General features: G+C 46.0%; 1 protein-coding gene across 4 annotated transcripts; it reads left to right on the forward strand.

Annotated features, from left to right (window-relative positions):
* Positions 1-6,609: 6,609 nt before the first annotated feature.
* Positions 6,610-16,096, forward strand: LOC121551539 (heme oxygenase 2). 4 transcript variants are annotated; one of them, XM_041864238.2, is made up of 8 exons: positions 6,610-6,722; positions 7,485-7,573; positions 10,017-10,153; positions 10,548-10,665; positions 11,105-11,317; positions 11,634-11,909; positions 13,331-13,460; positions 13,783-16,096. In XM_041864238.2, exons 3-8 carry the CDS (start codon positions 10,047-10,049, stop codon positions 13,908-13,910), a joined length of 972 nt encoding a protein of 323 aa, XP_041720172.2. In that variant the 5' UTR covers positions 6,610-6,722; positions 7,485-7,573; positions 10,017-10,046; the 3' UTR covers positions 13,911-16,096. The 4 variants fall into 4 exon arrangements, with proteins under 4 accessions (XP_041720172.2, XP_041720170.2, XP_041720171.2 ...); XM_041864236.2 differs by having other exon boundaries at positions 6,610-6,717; XM_041864237.2 differs by having other exon boundaries at positions 6,714-6,780.
* The last annotated feature ends 287 nt before the right edge of the window (positions 16,097-16,383 follow it).

Genomic DNA, 16,383 nt, shown 5'->3' on the forward strand with positions numbered 1-16,383 from the left:
GACATGTGTACAGTTCTTATCTAAACATAAGAGAACAGACATGAACAACAAGACCCAGAGTTCTGGAAACAAAATAAATATTACAAAACACGACATACAGAACAGGGACAGGTAGAAAGAAAAAGGGTAGATGTAACCCCCCCACTTATACCCCCCTTTATCCCCCCCCTTTTTCCACCCTATTCCCCTCCCGACTGCTCGAGTGTCGGGGCCAGCAGACGCTGCCCAAAGGTAGATTACAATATGACAATTGAGAGTGCGTTAAAAAGTACAAATTCACAGCGCCGACTGGTCCAAGTAAGAGTGAAAAGGCTGCCAGATTTGATCAAATGTTGATAATTTATTGTTCAGAATATATCTAATACAGTGTTTGCCAATTCGCTGAGCCATAATTTGGTAGAGGGCGCTTCCCTCCTTTTCCAAAACAACAAGATTATTTTTTTTGCCCAAATGAGACTGTAAGAGATTAGTTGTTTTTGGGAGTTGGTTAATCCGTTTAGGGAATCGGACACTCCCAGGATTATCAGAAGCGGGTCTGGGTCTATTGAAGTCTCCAGAACTTCAGAGAGGACCCCAAAAATTCCACACCAATAACCATACAGGCTAGAGCATAGGGCAAAGCAGTGGAGTAGTGTACCCTGCTCAGCCTGACATTTATCACACATAGGGGACGTATCAGGAAATATCCTATGCAGTTTAGTTTTGGAATAGTGTAATCTGTGTAATACCTTAAATTGTGTGAGACGATGTCTGGAGTTAATGGAGCAGGTGTGGATATACTCCAAGCTATCCTCCCAGTCTGCCACCGAAATATCAGTCCCTAGTTCTTCCTCCCATTTTGCCTTAATGGCATTAGTAGAGGGTGCGCTAACAGTGTATGGAACATTTCTGTGTATGGAACATTTCTGGGATATTTTATTTCAGCTCATGAAACATGGGACCAACACTTTACCTGTTGCATTTATATTTTTGTTCAGTGTTGTCACGCTCGTGGATAGACGGCTCGGACCAAGGTGCAGCGTGGTAAGCGAACGTTTTAATTCAAAAATGAACAAAGATCAAACAACAAAATACACACAAACGTAAAGTACTGCAGGCTACAAAGCCACTACACCAAACCAAGATCCCACAAACTAAGGTGGGCAAACGGCTGCCTAAGTATGATCCCCAATCAGAGACATCGATAGACAGCTGCCTCTGATTGGGAACCATACCCGGCCAACAAAGAAATAGACAAACTAGAATGCCCACCCAAATCACACCCTGACCTAACCAAATAGAGAATAAAAGGGATCTCTAAGGTCAGGGCGTGACAGTACCCCCCCCAAAGGTGCGGACTCCGGCCGCAAAACCTGACTCATTAGGGGAGGGTCCGGGTGGGCATCTAGCCTCGGTGGCAGCTCCGGGTGGGCATCTAGCCTCGGTGGCGGCTCCGGTGCGGGACGTAGACCCCGCTCCGCTCGCGGATCCGCCATCTTTGGTGGCGACTCTGGTGCGGGGATCGTCGCCGTAAGCTCCGGACCGTAGATCGTCGCCGTAAGCTCCGGACCGTGGATCGTCGCCGGAGGAACCGGACAGTGGATCGTCGCCGGAGGCTCCGGACTGCGGCTCGTCGCCGGAGGCTCCGGACCGCGGCTCGTCACCGGAGGCTCCGGACCGCAGAGCGTCGGCGGAGGCTCCGGACCGCGGACCGTCGGCGGAGGCTCCGGACCGCAGACCGTCGCGGAGGCTCTGGACTGCAGACCGTCGCTGGAGGCATCGGCCCATGGATCGTCACTAGAGGCTTCGTGCCATGGATCATCACTGGAGGCGTCGGGCCATGGATCATCACTGGAGGCGTCGGGCCATGGATCATCACTGGAGGCGTCGGGCCATGAATCATCACTGGAGCCCGGCAAGTGTGGGGCGCTGGCACAGGATGCACTGGGCTGTGAAGGCGCACTGGCGACACAGTGCGTAGAGCCGGCGCAGGATATACTGGGCCGTGGAGGTGCACTGGAGGTCTGGAGCGTAGCGCTGGCACAACCTGTCCTGGCTGGACGCTCACTTTAGCCCGGCAAGTGCGGGGCGCGGGCACAGGACGCACTGGGCTGTGAAGGCACACTGGCGACACAGTGCGTAGAGGCGGCACAACCTGTCCTGGCTGGACGCTCACTTTAGCCTGGCAAGTACGGGGCGCGGGCACAGGACGCACTGGGCTGTGAAGGCGCACTGGCGACACAGTGCGTAGGACCGGCGCAGGATATACTGGACCGAGGAGGCGTACTGGAGACCAGGAGCGCTGAGCCGGCACAACCCGTCCTGGCTGGACGCTCACTTTAGCCCGGTAAGTGCGGGGCGCGGGCACCAAGCGCACCGGGCTGTGAATGTGCACTGGAGACACAGTGCGTATCACCGCATAACAGGGTGCCTGAACGGTCCCACGCTCCTTAAAGCGATTGCGGGGAGTTGGCTCTGTTCTGAAACCTGGCTCTGCCAACCACCCCGTGTGCCCCCCCCAAAAAATATATATATTTGGGGCTGCCTCTCGGGCTTCCGTCGTGGTCGTGACTTTCGGAGTCGCCGTTGATCCTCCCTCGCTGCCTCCGTCTGCTCCCATGGAAGGTGATCCCTTCCTGCCTTGGTCTCCTCCTTCGCCCAGGGTCCCTTTCCGACAAATATCTCCTCCCATGTCCAGAATGTCTTCCCCACCTGTGTCCAGGATGTCTGCTCCTCCTGGCCACGCTGCTTGGTCCGTTTGTGGTGGGATCTTCTGTCACGCTCGTGGATTGACGGCTCGGACCAAGGTGCAGCGTGGTAGGCGAACATATTTATTTAATCAAAGAACACCGACAAAACAACAAAATACACACAAACGTAAAGTCTGCAGGCTACAAAGCCACTACACCAAACCAAGATCCCACAAACTAAGGTGGGCAAAAGGCTGCCTAAGTATGATCCCCAATCAGAGACAACGATAGACAGCTGCCTCTGATTGGGAACCATACCCGGCCAACAAAGAAATAGACAAACTAGAATGCCCACCCAAATCACACCCTGACCTAACCAAAATAGAGAATAAAATGGATCTCTAAGGTCAGGGCGTGACAAGTATAGTAATGATAGAGTAACTTTGATCGCCAATGACGTTGTTATGAATTGCGAAATAGGCCGTTCATAAATTCAAAGCATTATCATATTTAATTCAGCGCATTTCAGCAGAGCGCACTCACGATGTACAGATCGCACCCCATGAAGAATATAGTACACGTTTTTTTGTAATCCGTTAATCCATTACGCCCCAACCCTGTAACCATATACCATATATATGAATCATATTGGGTAGCTAATAACACAATAATAACACAATCATGTGGCTATGGATTTTTTTGGGACGATTTGTAATGGCCACATGATCTCTACTTAGCAACTCAACACATGGACTCCTGATTATTTATTGTGTTTCTTCCGTCCAGAGGGAGCGGGCGCGACGGACCACGTGACTAGGGACAAGAACTGTGACTTCCTTTGCTCTTGGGAGCAGGGCGCCTTTGAAAGGAGTGATAGTGGGGGTGGCATTAAGTGTTGCGGAAGATCAGACGAAATGGAAGATTCCTGGTGTCTGTGATGCCTGCTGTTTGGTGCGATGCAGACACGGTGGGGCACGTGGTGAAACGGAGAAGACATTGTCTGGCCTGCTGAGTTTTGATGCAGAGTCTTTTCCCAAAAAGGTCAAGTTCGGATATGTTAGTTATCCCATGAGAGCTTTTTGTTCAGAAAATACTACGGTATTTTAGGTGCCAAGCTTATAGTCATGTTGCTGCAGTGTGTAGGAGGGAGATTCCTAGATGTGAGAAATGTGCAGGAGGGCATCAGATGAAGGAATGTGTAGTATCGGTGGAGAAAGTTCTGTGTGTAAGCTGTTGGTTGCCCATGGGGCTGGAGATTGGAGGTGTCTGGTGAGAGAAAGGCAGGTTGAGGTCAGAAAGTAGTACAGAAAATGTAATATGCTGAAGAAGTGAAGAGAGTGGTAGAGGAAGATGGGTACATGGTGAGGTTCCTGTGAGTAGGCAGAGACCAATAGAGAGGGATGGGAATAATTCCATTCACTGTGAGAAGTTGTCCGAAGTAGCTGACCTCTGTAGCGCCGACTGTGCTCTTCTCAGGGTTGAGCCGGACTCCTCTCTCGCGGGACCTTTGCAGCATCGCGCTGAGGTTTCTGTCGTGTTCCTCTTTGGTTCGACCATAGACAAGGATGTCGTCCACAATTGCCACGACTCTGTTGAGGCCTTCATACACCTCGTCGATCTTTCGCTGAAATTCGTCTTGGGCTGAGATAATCCCAAAAGGCAGGCGACGGAACCTGTAGCGTCCAAACGGTGTGTTGAACGTTGTGAGCTTAGATGACTCTTCTGTGAGCTTGATAGCCCAGTAGCCTGATCTGGCGTCCATGACACTGAAGTAGCGTGCGCCCGCTAGCTTGTGTGTGATGCCATCTAGCGTTGGTAAGGGGTAATGGGGGCGTTTAATAGCCTTGTTCAAGTCTCTTGGGCCGAGACATACTCTGAGCTTGCCTGTGCGTGGTTTCTCCACCACCACTAACGCGCTGACCCAATCCGTCGGTTCTGTAACCTTGGTGACGATGTCAGATTGCTCCATGCTCTCCAACTCTTTCTTCAGACGGGCGGGGAGAGCAAGTGGAATCTTTCTCGGTGGGTAGACCACAGGGGTTGCGTCTGGGTCAAGGTGAATGGTACATTCTCCTGGGAATAGTCCTATTCCTGTAAAAACATCAGCAAACTCCTCCATGACATTCTCTATCTCTACTGGTGCTGTCACTGATAAAACTAGCTTGATAAGGTCCCTGTCTAAACATGCTTTAAGACCTAGCACTGCAGGTGCTCGAGTGTCAACAACGTAAAAGTCCAACATCATGTCCCTTTCCTTGTATTTGCATTTGAGAGTGCATGTGCCTTTTACTGGGAGCTGTTCACCACCATAACCAGTCAGTCTGCTTGTGGTGGGCTGTAGCTCACACTCAGATGTCAAGCTTCTGTACTTACTCAGAGGAATAATGTTTACTTGTGCACCAGTGTCTAGTTTGAATTTTAGCTCTGTGCCTTGTCTTCCTATCTCAATGTCAGCAAAGGCTTGCTCTGTCTCTGATATCTGACTTTTCTGTGTCACTGAATCAATAAACAGTTCATCAGCATTTCACTCTTTGATTGACATTTCATCTTCACTCACTGTATGTACTGTTTTTCCAAGGTAAACTCTGCACACTTTTGCAAATTGATTCCATTTCCCACATTTAGTACACTGTTTGCCTTTAGCTGGGCAATTCCCCTGTTCGCCATGCACTTTGTATCCACAATATCCACATGTTTTGGGGCATTTGGAGTCTGTGTCGCACTGTTTTGGAGTTCTGTCTGTCTCCGTTCAGAAACATGCTCTCTGGGCACTGGAGGTGTGCTTTGATGTCTGCCTGACTGCGTGCACTGCTTGTTCACGTGATGCGCTCGTGCTGCCGCCTGAAATGGTTTTCATCTGAACCTGTGCTAGCTCGTGAGATCTGGCTATGTCGATAGCTTTGACCAGCGTTAGCTCTGATCCAACATTCAAAAGTTTCTCTCTCACTCGCGGTGAGTGTATTCCAAATACAATACGGTCCCTGACCATCTCATCCTTGTTTGCATAATCACAGTCTTTCACAAGCAGATGCAGCTCAGTGACAAACGGTTCAAACGATTCGCTAGCGCCTTGTACTTTCTCATGGAATTTGTACCTAGCGAAAATTGTATTGGTCTTTGGCACAACATATGCTTCAAAACGATCGTAGTATGTTTTCAGTACCTTTGATTCAGCCTCGGTAAGTGTGTTGTAAATGTCTCTCCCTTTTTCACCGATCCAGAGGAGCAGGTAGCTGCACTTTTCCTCTTCTCCTCTTTCCTTCAGAGGACCCGTGAACATCAGCTCCACATGCTGTTTGAACTTACGCCATGCATCTGGTAGATTTGTAGACCCCCAATCCATTCGAGGTGAAGGAACTCCAGCAAAATCCATCTTTTAGTCCTTTTACTCTGACACCATGTCTTGTTTTGTATGCTTTGTACAAAATAATAAAATGCAGGACGACAGGATATTTATAAACGTAGCTCTTTATTAACTAGCTATGACTGGCATGTCCATGTGTCTCTGGCCATGATCATCTTTTAGAATGACCTCACCACCTGGGTGGTCTTAACCAATCATAGCACAGTATGATATGACAGTAGAATGCATCCAATCACAATTCTGTATGCTGACACATATGAATATTACAGTCAACTGTACTGCAGAAATGGAACGCAAATCACAGAAAATAGAGGTTGTGGTGGCAGCTGCGCAGAAGTACTTGGGAATTGTGAGGTTTTACTGCAGAAGACTTGCAGGGGGTGTTGAGTGGTAGTGTTCTGTCCTCTTAGACCGTTGGCCTGGAGTATGATTAGATAAGGTTAAATAGTGGAATGGGGGGTATTTTTTTGTTTTTGTGAGAGCTAATAGTTGGCAGGGTACTTTTCCTTTCCCCCCAATGTTGTATTACCGGAAGTTAATGTAGGAAGGATGTGACTGGCCTCACACTCCAGTACAGTAGGTGGAAGTGTATGCACCTAAAAGTTGGATGCGATCCGCCAACCCAGTCTCAAAGAAGAAGAATAAGCAACGCTGAAGAAGAGCTCCGCAGAGTGCGCAGAGAAGGTAAGGTACTGTATGTTTATTCTCTGTACAATAGGGCCAGAGTAGGACGCTAGATAACCCTATGTGAGTTATTTAGCTTTCTACAGCATCAAAACAATAGATTAGGCTATTCTAAAATGATTGACACATTTTCATCCTGAAGTAATGCACGTATCAACTGTTTAGTTAGCTGGCGCTGTTTATAACACTTGTAAACTGTTTAATCAAAAGGCTAGCAGCTACATAACTAGCTAGCGTGCAACATGTCAAACAACTGCCAGTTCAGTGACTTGATGTCATGGGCTAAATTGTTGAACTAGCTAATGGCTCTGCTGGTGGTGGCTAGCTAGCATCTTTGTTACAACGTTAGCAAGACCAATCGACATTCTGACCTCAGTTGAGTCATGTTAGCTAGCTTGCCATATCCTCAAATGTATACAAATTAAGATGTAAGACGCATTAGATCAAATCCATGTAACTAGTGTTGGAACAATGTCATGGGTACAACCAGAACTACTGTTTGATACAGTTTACAGTTAGCTAGCTAGTAAACACTAGAATAACTGAACATCTAGCAATGTGTGTACTATGAACTCCATTGTCTGGCTCTCTCTATGTAATTCCAGGCCTCTTCATTGTTGACTTCCCTCTTTACTATGTGACGCGACTAGGGCCTCCTAATACTAGGCCCCTGCTATGCTGTGCCAGCTATTCACTGTGTTGTTACTTGTGTGTCAGTGCTGCCAAAGTCACACACACATTCCTTTATCTCTGGCACTCTGAATAAGGTCACAGCTGAATCAACTGTCAGAGGACTTTTGACCAGTGACCACCAACAGCCCAAGACGACGACGACAACAACAACAACACATCATTGGTAAGAAAAGAGCATTGTCACTGCTTCTCCTGCCTGCGTTGACCACTGGGTTGACGACTGCATCTCCCTACCTTATCTGGTAGGCATGATGCTCCTATTCATACTTGCTATGGGTTTATGTTTCTCATGTGGATTTTCTTCCCTAACCCGGATGACGCTGGGCCAATTGTGTGCCGCCCATGGGTCTCCTGGTCGTGGCCAGCTGTGACACAGCCCGGGAACGAACCCGGGTCTGTAGTGACGCCTCGCGCCACTCGGGAGGCCTCTCATGTGGACTTGAAGTGGATTGGACCTGATATCATAAGGCACAGAAGCTACGTATAATTGTAGTATTTATTGTAGTAGGCTGCTCCTGTTACTGAAGTGACACTGATCTGAAAAGTCTCTGGTGTTTCTGTAGAGTTTATTCTGTAGATCTAGCCTAACTTGTGTTGTGAGCTGATGTTCTGCTGGTCATAACTAGGCTACTTGTCAACAAGACATCGGATGGAGAGTCTGTGTATCAAATGCTGCCTTTCTGTTTAGTCTTTCTTCTCCTAAATGTAGAGATATGTTTGAATTGGGTTTTACTTGTCCCTAGGATATTAACACGTTATATCATATACCCAATCCTTTGTTTACACCATGACGACAGGGTAGAATAATAATGAAGTAAATATTTTGGTCCACAGCAGAATAGAGTAGTAGACCCACCCACATTAGCCTGAGTGCTCTTTTGCCTCTTCCAAGAAACTCTTGCACAATCTTGGCACATGAGACATTTTCAGACCGCAATAACAAAGGGTACTGATTTATGTGGCCATATTTTCATTTCATGGACCCTTCTTGATGTTTTAATGAATGTAGCTTTAGCAAAGAGTTAGTTGAGGTCATTACATTGTCATAATAAGTCAAAGAAATTGGCTAATTATGATGGGTTCTGTTGTCACCCTCAAAGATGTAGGCTATGCCTACTACTACGCTTAAACTCTACCATATTACGTTTATACAGGGATGAGCCGAGGATTCATCATAAAATCTATACGCTGTTTGCTATGTTGAAGTTGTATCTGATATGATATGTTGTGCTGGGTTTGCACTAATTTCTGGACTTCTGCTCCTATTAAAGGGATAGTTTGAGATTTAGGCAATTAAGCTATTTCTTCTACTTGCAGTGTCACGGACCCAATGTCTTTATTTGTAAATATAAACTGGGTGGTTCGAGCCCTCAATGCTGATTGTCTGAAAGCCGTGGTATATCAGACCGTATACCACAGATATGATATGACAAAACATCTTTACTGTTCTAATTACGTTGGTAACCAGTTTATAATCGAATTAAAGCACCTTGGGGGTTTGTGGCATATGGCCAATATACCACAGCTAAGGGCTGTATCCTGGCACGCCACGTTGCGTCGTTTGACCATACACCACACCCCTTTGTGCCTGACGATGAATATAATCAAACAGCTCTGTCAAACAGGGATCGCTAGCTAGCTAGCTAGCTACATTGTCAAAACAGCAATCATTACATTCGTTTATTTTCAGTTATCTGCATTTATGCCCTTTGCAAGCATAGTATTGTAAGTATCATAACAACGTCAGCTATTATACGATGAGAGAAATGTTTAAAGGTTGTGGCATAATTTTGTACACTTGTTATGAGCAAACTTACAACGCTAGCTAACTAACGTTACTGTTCTATAGTTCTGCTTTCTAACTTGGCTACTGTTATGTAACGTCTGTGTTTATTTCTACGTTGTTGTTCTTAAATGTTAGGTTTACCATGTTATTGTTCGGAGTTAAGAAATGTTTCCTTTCTGTATTTTCTGTTTAAGAAAAAAAGCAACTCCTCTCTCTTATGGATTTATTGGGCAACTGTTTATGCTAGCTGTCAAACTGTACACCAGAACATAGTGAGGACAGCATACCCATAGTCAGATGAGCATGCTAGCTGATCCCATAGACTTTCAGTCATTGCACTCATGCTAGTTGGCAATTGCTCCATTAACACTCATTTCCTTCAACTTAATTCAAACTGCACGTAGAGACATACAAATGATATCCGTGAGTTCATCTGACTGGGTAAATTGAAAAATGGATTAGTTGCCAAAATCTCGAACTATAATAATAATAATAATAATATGCCATTTAGCAGACGCTTTTATCCAAAGCGACTTAGTCATGTGTGCATACATTTTTACGTATGGGTGGTCCCGGGGATCGAACCCACTACCCTGGCGTTACAAGCGCCATGCTCTACCAATTGAGCTACAGAGAACTATCCCTTAAGACTATTGTCATTGAAATTTGGACTACTATTTACAAAAGCACTACTTCTATATCTATCTATGTGCACATACTGTATCTAGGCTATGTGCCTCTCATGTAGGCTACCCCACCCACTCAATAGTGAGTCAGTTTTGAATGTGTGGGTCTTGTTTTGGGGTTCTGTCTTTGGCAGAGACTGGCAAAGAGTGTCTGTCTGAGTGACATGACCAAGCTGTCTGCAGAAAAGATGGAGGACTCTGTAAATGCGGAGAGTGTCACCAATGGAGGAGGCCTGGTGAACGCAGAGAAAGAGCCAGAAGACACTCTCAGGTACAGAAATCTGGGATGGTCTAACTTCACTTCAATGCTATTTCTGAAACTGGATGGGGGCTGGGGAATTTCTGGAAGTGAGAGGTCTCCTCTCTCATGTGTATGTTAAAGTGCCAGGGTGTGGGCAGGGTATGTTTCAGTTCTGTCAGATTTGGTCTGTCTCTTTATTTCTGAGGAGAGTCGAAAACACAATGGGCACGTTTCCCGGACACAGATTACGCCTTCTCCTGGAGTAAAAAGCATGCTCAATGGACAATAAGCTACATTGAAGTTTTTTTTGTTGTTGTGCAGAACTAAGATTAATCTGGGTTTGGGAAGCCATCCCTATGGGTAATTTAGTTAGTGTGTGCCTCTAGTTGCCCATGCGTTGTCAGCCAATGTGCCCTCCCCACAGCCCCACAGACCTTTCTGAACTGCTGGCTGCCGGGACCAAAGAGGTTCACGAGAAGGCTGAGAACACCCAGTTTGTCAAGGACTTCCTCAGGGGGCGCATCCGCAAAGAGCTCTTCAAGGTCAGTCTGGAGAATAGAGCAGCCACATAAAATGACTCCTCAGAGAAAAGTCTTTTCTGAGACTTAGTACAGCTGCATTCACTGTCTGATTTATCCACAGCAGTCCGTTTTAAGGGTTTAGGCATTTTGATCTAACTTTGACATCCTCACTTTGCAAACGCTTTGTAAGATAATACTGTCAAGAATCGTGATGGGTCTTTCAGAACCACTGGTAATGAACAACCACTGTACTGAACAACGATCTCCTGTAAAGCTTTAAAGAACATGAAGTGCTTTGACATACTCACTTTGTGAGTCTTTGCCAGGATGTTGACACACAGTATTTGAGGGACTGTCAAACATGGACTAATGAAAAATATTTGAAAATAAAATGTTTGTTTTGGGGTAAAATTGACCTTTTATTCTCTTCCTGTGTCCCTGCATCTCTCCTCCCCCTCAGCTGGGCGATGTGGCCCTCTACTACACCTACGAAGCCATGGAGGAGGAGATCGAGAGGAACAAGGATCATCCTGACTTCTCCCCGCTCTACTTCCCAGAGCTGAATAGACGTGACGCCCTGGCCCGCGACCTGGACTACTTCTATGGTGAGGACTGGCGGGAGCGGGTCAGCTGCTCGCCAGCCACGCAACGCTACGTGGAACGCATCCACCAGGTGGGTAACCCAGAGGTTAGAGAGGTGGACCGGAAGGTCGCTGGTTCAAGTCCCAGGCTGGACGATTAAAAAAGTGGGGACTGAACTGGCTACTGGAGGGCTGCTGGTTTCAGATTCACATTACCACCATCCACTACCGTTGTGCCTTTATGCAAGGCACTTAATGCCTAAAACTGCTTCATGGGTGCTGCACTGCGGCTGACCCTGTGCTGCTTCAATCCTCTGGTGTATGTGTGGAGTCCAGGGGAGGTTGAGAATAACAGAAGACAGCCAAAAGGCAAGAGCATTGGACAATGAAGTTGTATTTGTATTGTAGGTGGGTCAGGAAGAGCCGGTCTTGCTGGTCGCCCATGCCTACACTCGCTACATGGGCGACCTGTCCGGGGGCCAGGTGCTGAAGAAGGTGGCCCAGCGGGCGCTGAAGCTGCCAGCGACGGGCGAGGGCGTCTACTTCTACCAGTTTGACGGCATCCACAGCGCCAAGGCCTTCAAACAGCTGTACAGGAGCCGGATGAATGAGTTGGAGCTGGACATGGCAACCAAGGACAGGCTGGTGGCGGAGGCCGTGCTGGCCTTTCAGTTCAACATGGAGGTGAGGAAGGGAAGAGAGAGAGACCTTCTGGTGTGGTGGGTCTTCTAGTAAACAGAGACTGCTGCACCTTCTGGGGTGGTGGGTATTATAGTAAACAGAGACTGCTGCACCTTCTGGGGTGGTGGGTATTCTAGTAAACAGAGACTGCTGCACCTTCTGGTGTGGTGGGTCTTCTAGTAAACAGAGACTGCTGCACCTTCTGGTGTGGTGGGTCTTCTAGTAAACAGAGACTGCTGCACCTTCTGGGGCGGTGGGTCTTCTAGGTGATGGCTGGAAATATTGCCATCTCATATCTGTGGTTCCTTGAGTGGCGCAGCGGTCTAAGGCACTGCATCGCAGTGCTAGAGGCGTCACTACAGACCCGGGTTCGATCCCGGCTGTATCACAACCGGCCGTGATTGGGAGTACCATAGCGCGGTGCACAATTGGCCCAGCGTCGTCCGGGTTTGGCCGGTGTAGGCCGTCATTGTAAATAAGAATTTGTTCTTAACTGACTCGCCTATTTAAATAAAGGTTAAATAAAAAATTAATAAAAAAATAGACGTTAGCATTAGTTTAGTTTCAGAGGTAGGCCACAGTAGTTTAGTTTCAGAGGTAGGCCACAGTAGTTTAGTTTCAGAGGTAGGCCACAGTAGTTTAGTTCCAGAGGTAGGCCACAGTAGTTTAGTTTCAGAGGTAGGCCACAGTAGTTTAGTTTCAGAGGTAGGCCACAGTAGTTTAGTTTCAGAGGTAGGTCACAGTAGTTTAGTTTCAGTGTTAGTTTCATAGATGGACATTTTTCAGTATTGTATCATTAAATGATTACTTAAATCTCAGTAACCAGCCACTGTATTGATCCTGTCTTTGGAGATAAGAGTCTTGTGCCCAGGGAAAATTAGGGTCTTTGGCCAACAGCAGATGGTTGGATTTGTGCTTATCACCGTAACCACTGCCAACTGGTTCTGAGAGTGTAGCCAGACAATGCGCCATCTATTATATTTCAATTTCAGGTGTCCAGATATGATCATTAATTTACTTCCTCGCATCTGGCTTCTGATTACATTACATGAATGTCAGATGTTGAACTTGATCATATTCTTGTTACGGTTCTGCATCATGGCAAATGGCCATTTATTTTACCAGTGGCACCTCCTTAAGTGAAATATCACTCCTTTGACTCTCCCACCTACCCACCCATAATGTGAAACTTTGTGGTAAATTCTGGGCCATCAGAATTCATCTTACTGTTTCAGTTCAGGGATTGTGTTCATCAGGACACACAATAGCAAACTGTTCCAAAGTGTTGTGCAAAAGAAAACGAAAATAAGCTTTCCTTATTGGACATTTTCAGATGGTACCTCTCTGTTTGACCTTTTTTCTGTTTCGTGCTGAGTGAACACGAACCAGTTGTTATCCCCTGTCTTTTGTGTGTTTGGTGTCAGGTATTTGATGAGCTAGAGGAGATGGGTAAGGATATCCAGGAGGAGGTCATGGACGCGGGCATGCCCGTTCACGGGGCCCATGGGACCGGAGGAGACCTCAACAAATGCCCCTACTACGCCGCACAAATGGGTACGCTAACACACAACTCCTATAGGCTCTGTCTGGAAACAGTTATTTGATCCAGAAAACCACCTGAAAGAAAGTTGTTGTGCCATGTTAGCAATACATTTAGAACCAATACCCTTTCCACACTGTCATGCTGGCTTGGATATTTGCTTTTCACATTGTCCTATCCAGCATGACTTCAGCAACTATGGTGGCTTCCTAACCAGGCCAGTGCAGTACAGCTTGGCTTGGCCTGGCTTAGTGGTGTTAAAACTGGTATAAGAGTGTTTCAGATGGTAATGTGGGAAGTTTGCTTACCGTGTTCTTTGTCCTCTGTCTATCTCAGTGGCCGGTGGGGGCTCGGCGTACGTTGGTCAGCTGGCCATGGCCGTCCTCAGACACCCCACAGGCCAGGTCCTATTCGCCGCCTGGGTCGCCGCCCTCGCCGGATTGGCTGCGTGGTACTTCATGTGATCCGACCCCACAGCCAATCGTTGGCTGTCCTGCAGGAAAGAAGTAGGGAAGACAGGAATAATTGTTTTCTGAACGTTTGGATGAGAACCCATCCATACCCAGACCTTGTAACCCCTCCTCCTCTCCTCTCATTTTCCTCTCACTCTCCCTCCGTCCTGTATCCTCCCAGTATGGTTGGTCATATTTGTAGCTCTTAGTATCATATTAGAGCCATTTTTTTTATTCAATCCTGTTATAGGATTTATTTCTTCTTGAGTTGACATGAGGTGACAATTGATCTTACTTGATTAGATTATAGTGTGATTTGTTGTCAGGTTGAAGTCTCTTTTATAATCCCAAACAATTGTATTATCGAGTGATGCAGTAGAGTTAGAGTGAAAAAACAGCTACCCCGCTATGACAAAAAATGATTTGTGGATTTTGACACTTTTAGGTTGCCATGGGGACTTGAAGGACTATATTCTGTTGTCCCCTGGGTGGCCCCACAATCCGTCCATCAAACCAAAATGTAATCTTGAAAATATTAGAGCGGTGAGCCTCAGTGCTTGAAGTGGACTGAATTAGGTGCTGGTACTGAAGAAGTAGAACATTTGAGGTGCTGGCACTCCGTACCGGTGAGCACCAGCCCAACTCAAACACTGCTGAGCTGTATACAGTAAAAGTAACAAGTTCTATGCATATGTTAATATGCAGACCTGGCAAAGTGCAGGAGTGTTTCTGCAGGGCAGACTACTATGTCTTTGCGTGAGTAGGTTGAGAGGCATCTTTTTAAGTTTGTGTTAATGGTTATGGGGGCGATACTCTCTTGGAAGTAGTCCCAAGATTCGGTTACGGACAACACAGGCTAACTGACAGCAAGAGCACACTTTATAGAAAGGTCTAGACTTTAAAATGTCTGCCAACGGTTGGCACACATCACAATGTATTATTTTTCTCTTCTCTCAAAATGAATGCAAGCAGAAAATTCCAACCTCCTGTGAAAAGCACACAGACAGTGAGTGAGTGACAGGATGGACACCTTTTAGCTCTCGTGTTTTAGGATGGACGAGCAATATTACTATTAATAATTTCTGAAGTGTATTTTTTGACATCGACGTTACATTCCTTGATTTGTTTGTAGTTTTAACATTGAAGACAACAGTTTGTGTTGTATTCTATGCTTTCGCTTGAAGATGAAGAGGTTAAAGGTCAGAATGCTGAATACCAAAGGTCAAGTTGCTGACATCACATGACGTTATCTCGGTTCAATATTTAAACAGGTTCTATGCTGTGTGTTTTCAGGTCTGTGGTTCTCTCCTATCCATCTCTGGTGTATTTGGTAGTCATTGAATCCTTTGCAGGTGTTCGATGACATATTATGTGTTCAGTAGCCCTCCATCTGAGGCGTTGAAGGCCTTTACCAGGTCGTGTTCATTGGGTATCAACAAAACAGAATGAAACAGGGATTATCTGGATTTGTCCAATAAGAAATGTTTGATTTCCGTGGCTTAACTTTGTAAAACGTTTTGCCCTAATGAACATGACCCAGGTGTAGTTATGGCTGTCCAGACCAGTCTAGAGCCTCATTACACAGTCATGTACCTGTTGGGTCTCAGGTTCTTAATGGTTTATGTTCATGCAATTATATACATAAGAAATACAATACTTGTCTTATTTGAGTTCAATGTAAATGCTATTTTATCTCTCAATTTTAGTATTTGTTTTCAGGGGATGGAACTGTTGCAATATTTAGAGCATTTTGGAGGAGTTCTGGAATGACCAGACCTGGGTTGTGTTCATTAGGCATTCAACTGAAGAAAATACAAAACAGGGAGGGACTAACTGGACTTGTCCATTTAAAAACACTTTGTTGAACAACTTTCTGAAATGTGTGTCCTAATGAACACGACCCATAATCTCAGGTGTGAGTGTTGTTGGCGATGGACTAACGGAAGTCTAGTGATCTCAGTGAGCGCTTGACAGGCACACGTTGCGTGGCTCTTTCTTGCCTTGTCGGTTGTAACAGAAAGCAAACAGTAACCGTATTATCGAACCCATTAGTCTTGTACAGTACACTGCAAACTCAAATTAACCTTTATCAGTGACTGATGATTTACTACAAATGTCAATGGCCTCATTGTGAAAGAAGAAAATCACAGGAATACATCGTATTGTCTGTAGTAAAATAAATGATTGAATTTCCTGTATACTTTTGTCGTCATTTCATGTGTTGGAGGGGAAGTTGAGACATTTGATCTGTTTGAATACTTCAAACGTTCATCTTTCATTCCTTGTGTCCTTAAGATAGCACAGATCTATTAGTGGTTGGATATGTGTAAGTAATGTTACTTGCACTGATCCAACCGATTCAGATCTGTTATTACTTCAAGGAAGGATGGATATCTTAAGTAATAGACCAGGGTCATTGGCCCGTTCTACAGCTGTACAGTAGTTGAGTATTTCTGTTCTGTGTTCTCCACATCTGGCAGCAATC

The sequence above is a fragment of the Coregonus clupeaformis genome, chromosome 7 (genome assembly GCF_020615455.1).
Source record: "Coregonus clupeaformis isolate EN_2021a chromosome 7, ASM2061545v1, whole genome shotgun sequence".
NCBI lineage: Eukaryota > Metazoa > Chordata > Actinopteri > Salmoniformes > Salmonidae > Coregonus > Coregonus clupeaformis.

Bases quoted from the DNA above. Each gene is read 5' to 3' on its own strand.
- LOC121551539 (XM_041864238.2), top strand. From the start codon at position 10,047: ATGACCAAGCTGTCTGCAGAAAAGATGGAGGACTCTGTAAATGCGGAG. The intron at 10,666-11,104 runs GTCAGTCTGGAG...CCTCCCCCTCAG, and splicing joins TCCGCAAAGAGCTCTTCAAG to CTGGGCGATGTGGCCCTCTA. The intron at 13,461-13,782 runs GTACGCTAACAC...TGTCTATCTCAG, and splicing joins CTACTACGCCGCACAAATGG to TGGCCGGTGGGGGCTCGGCG.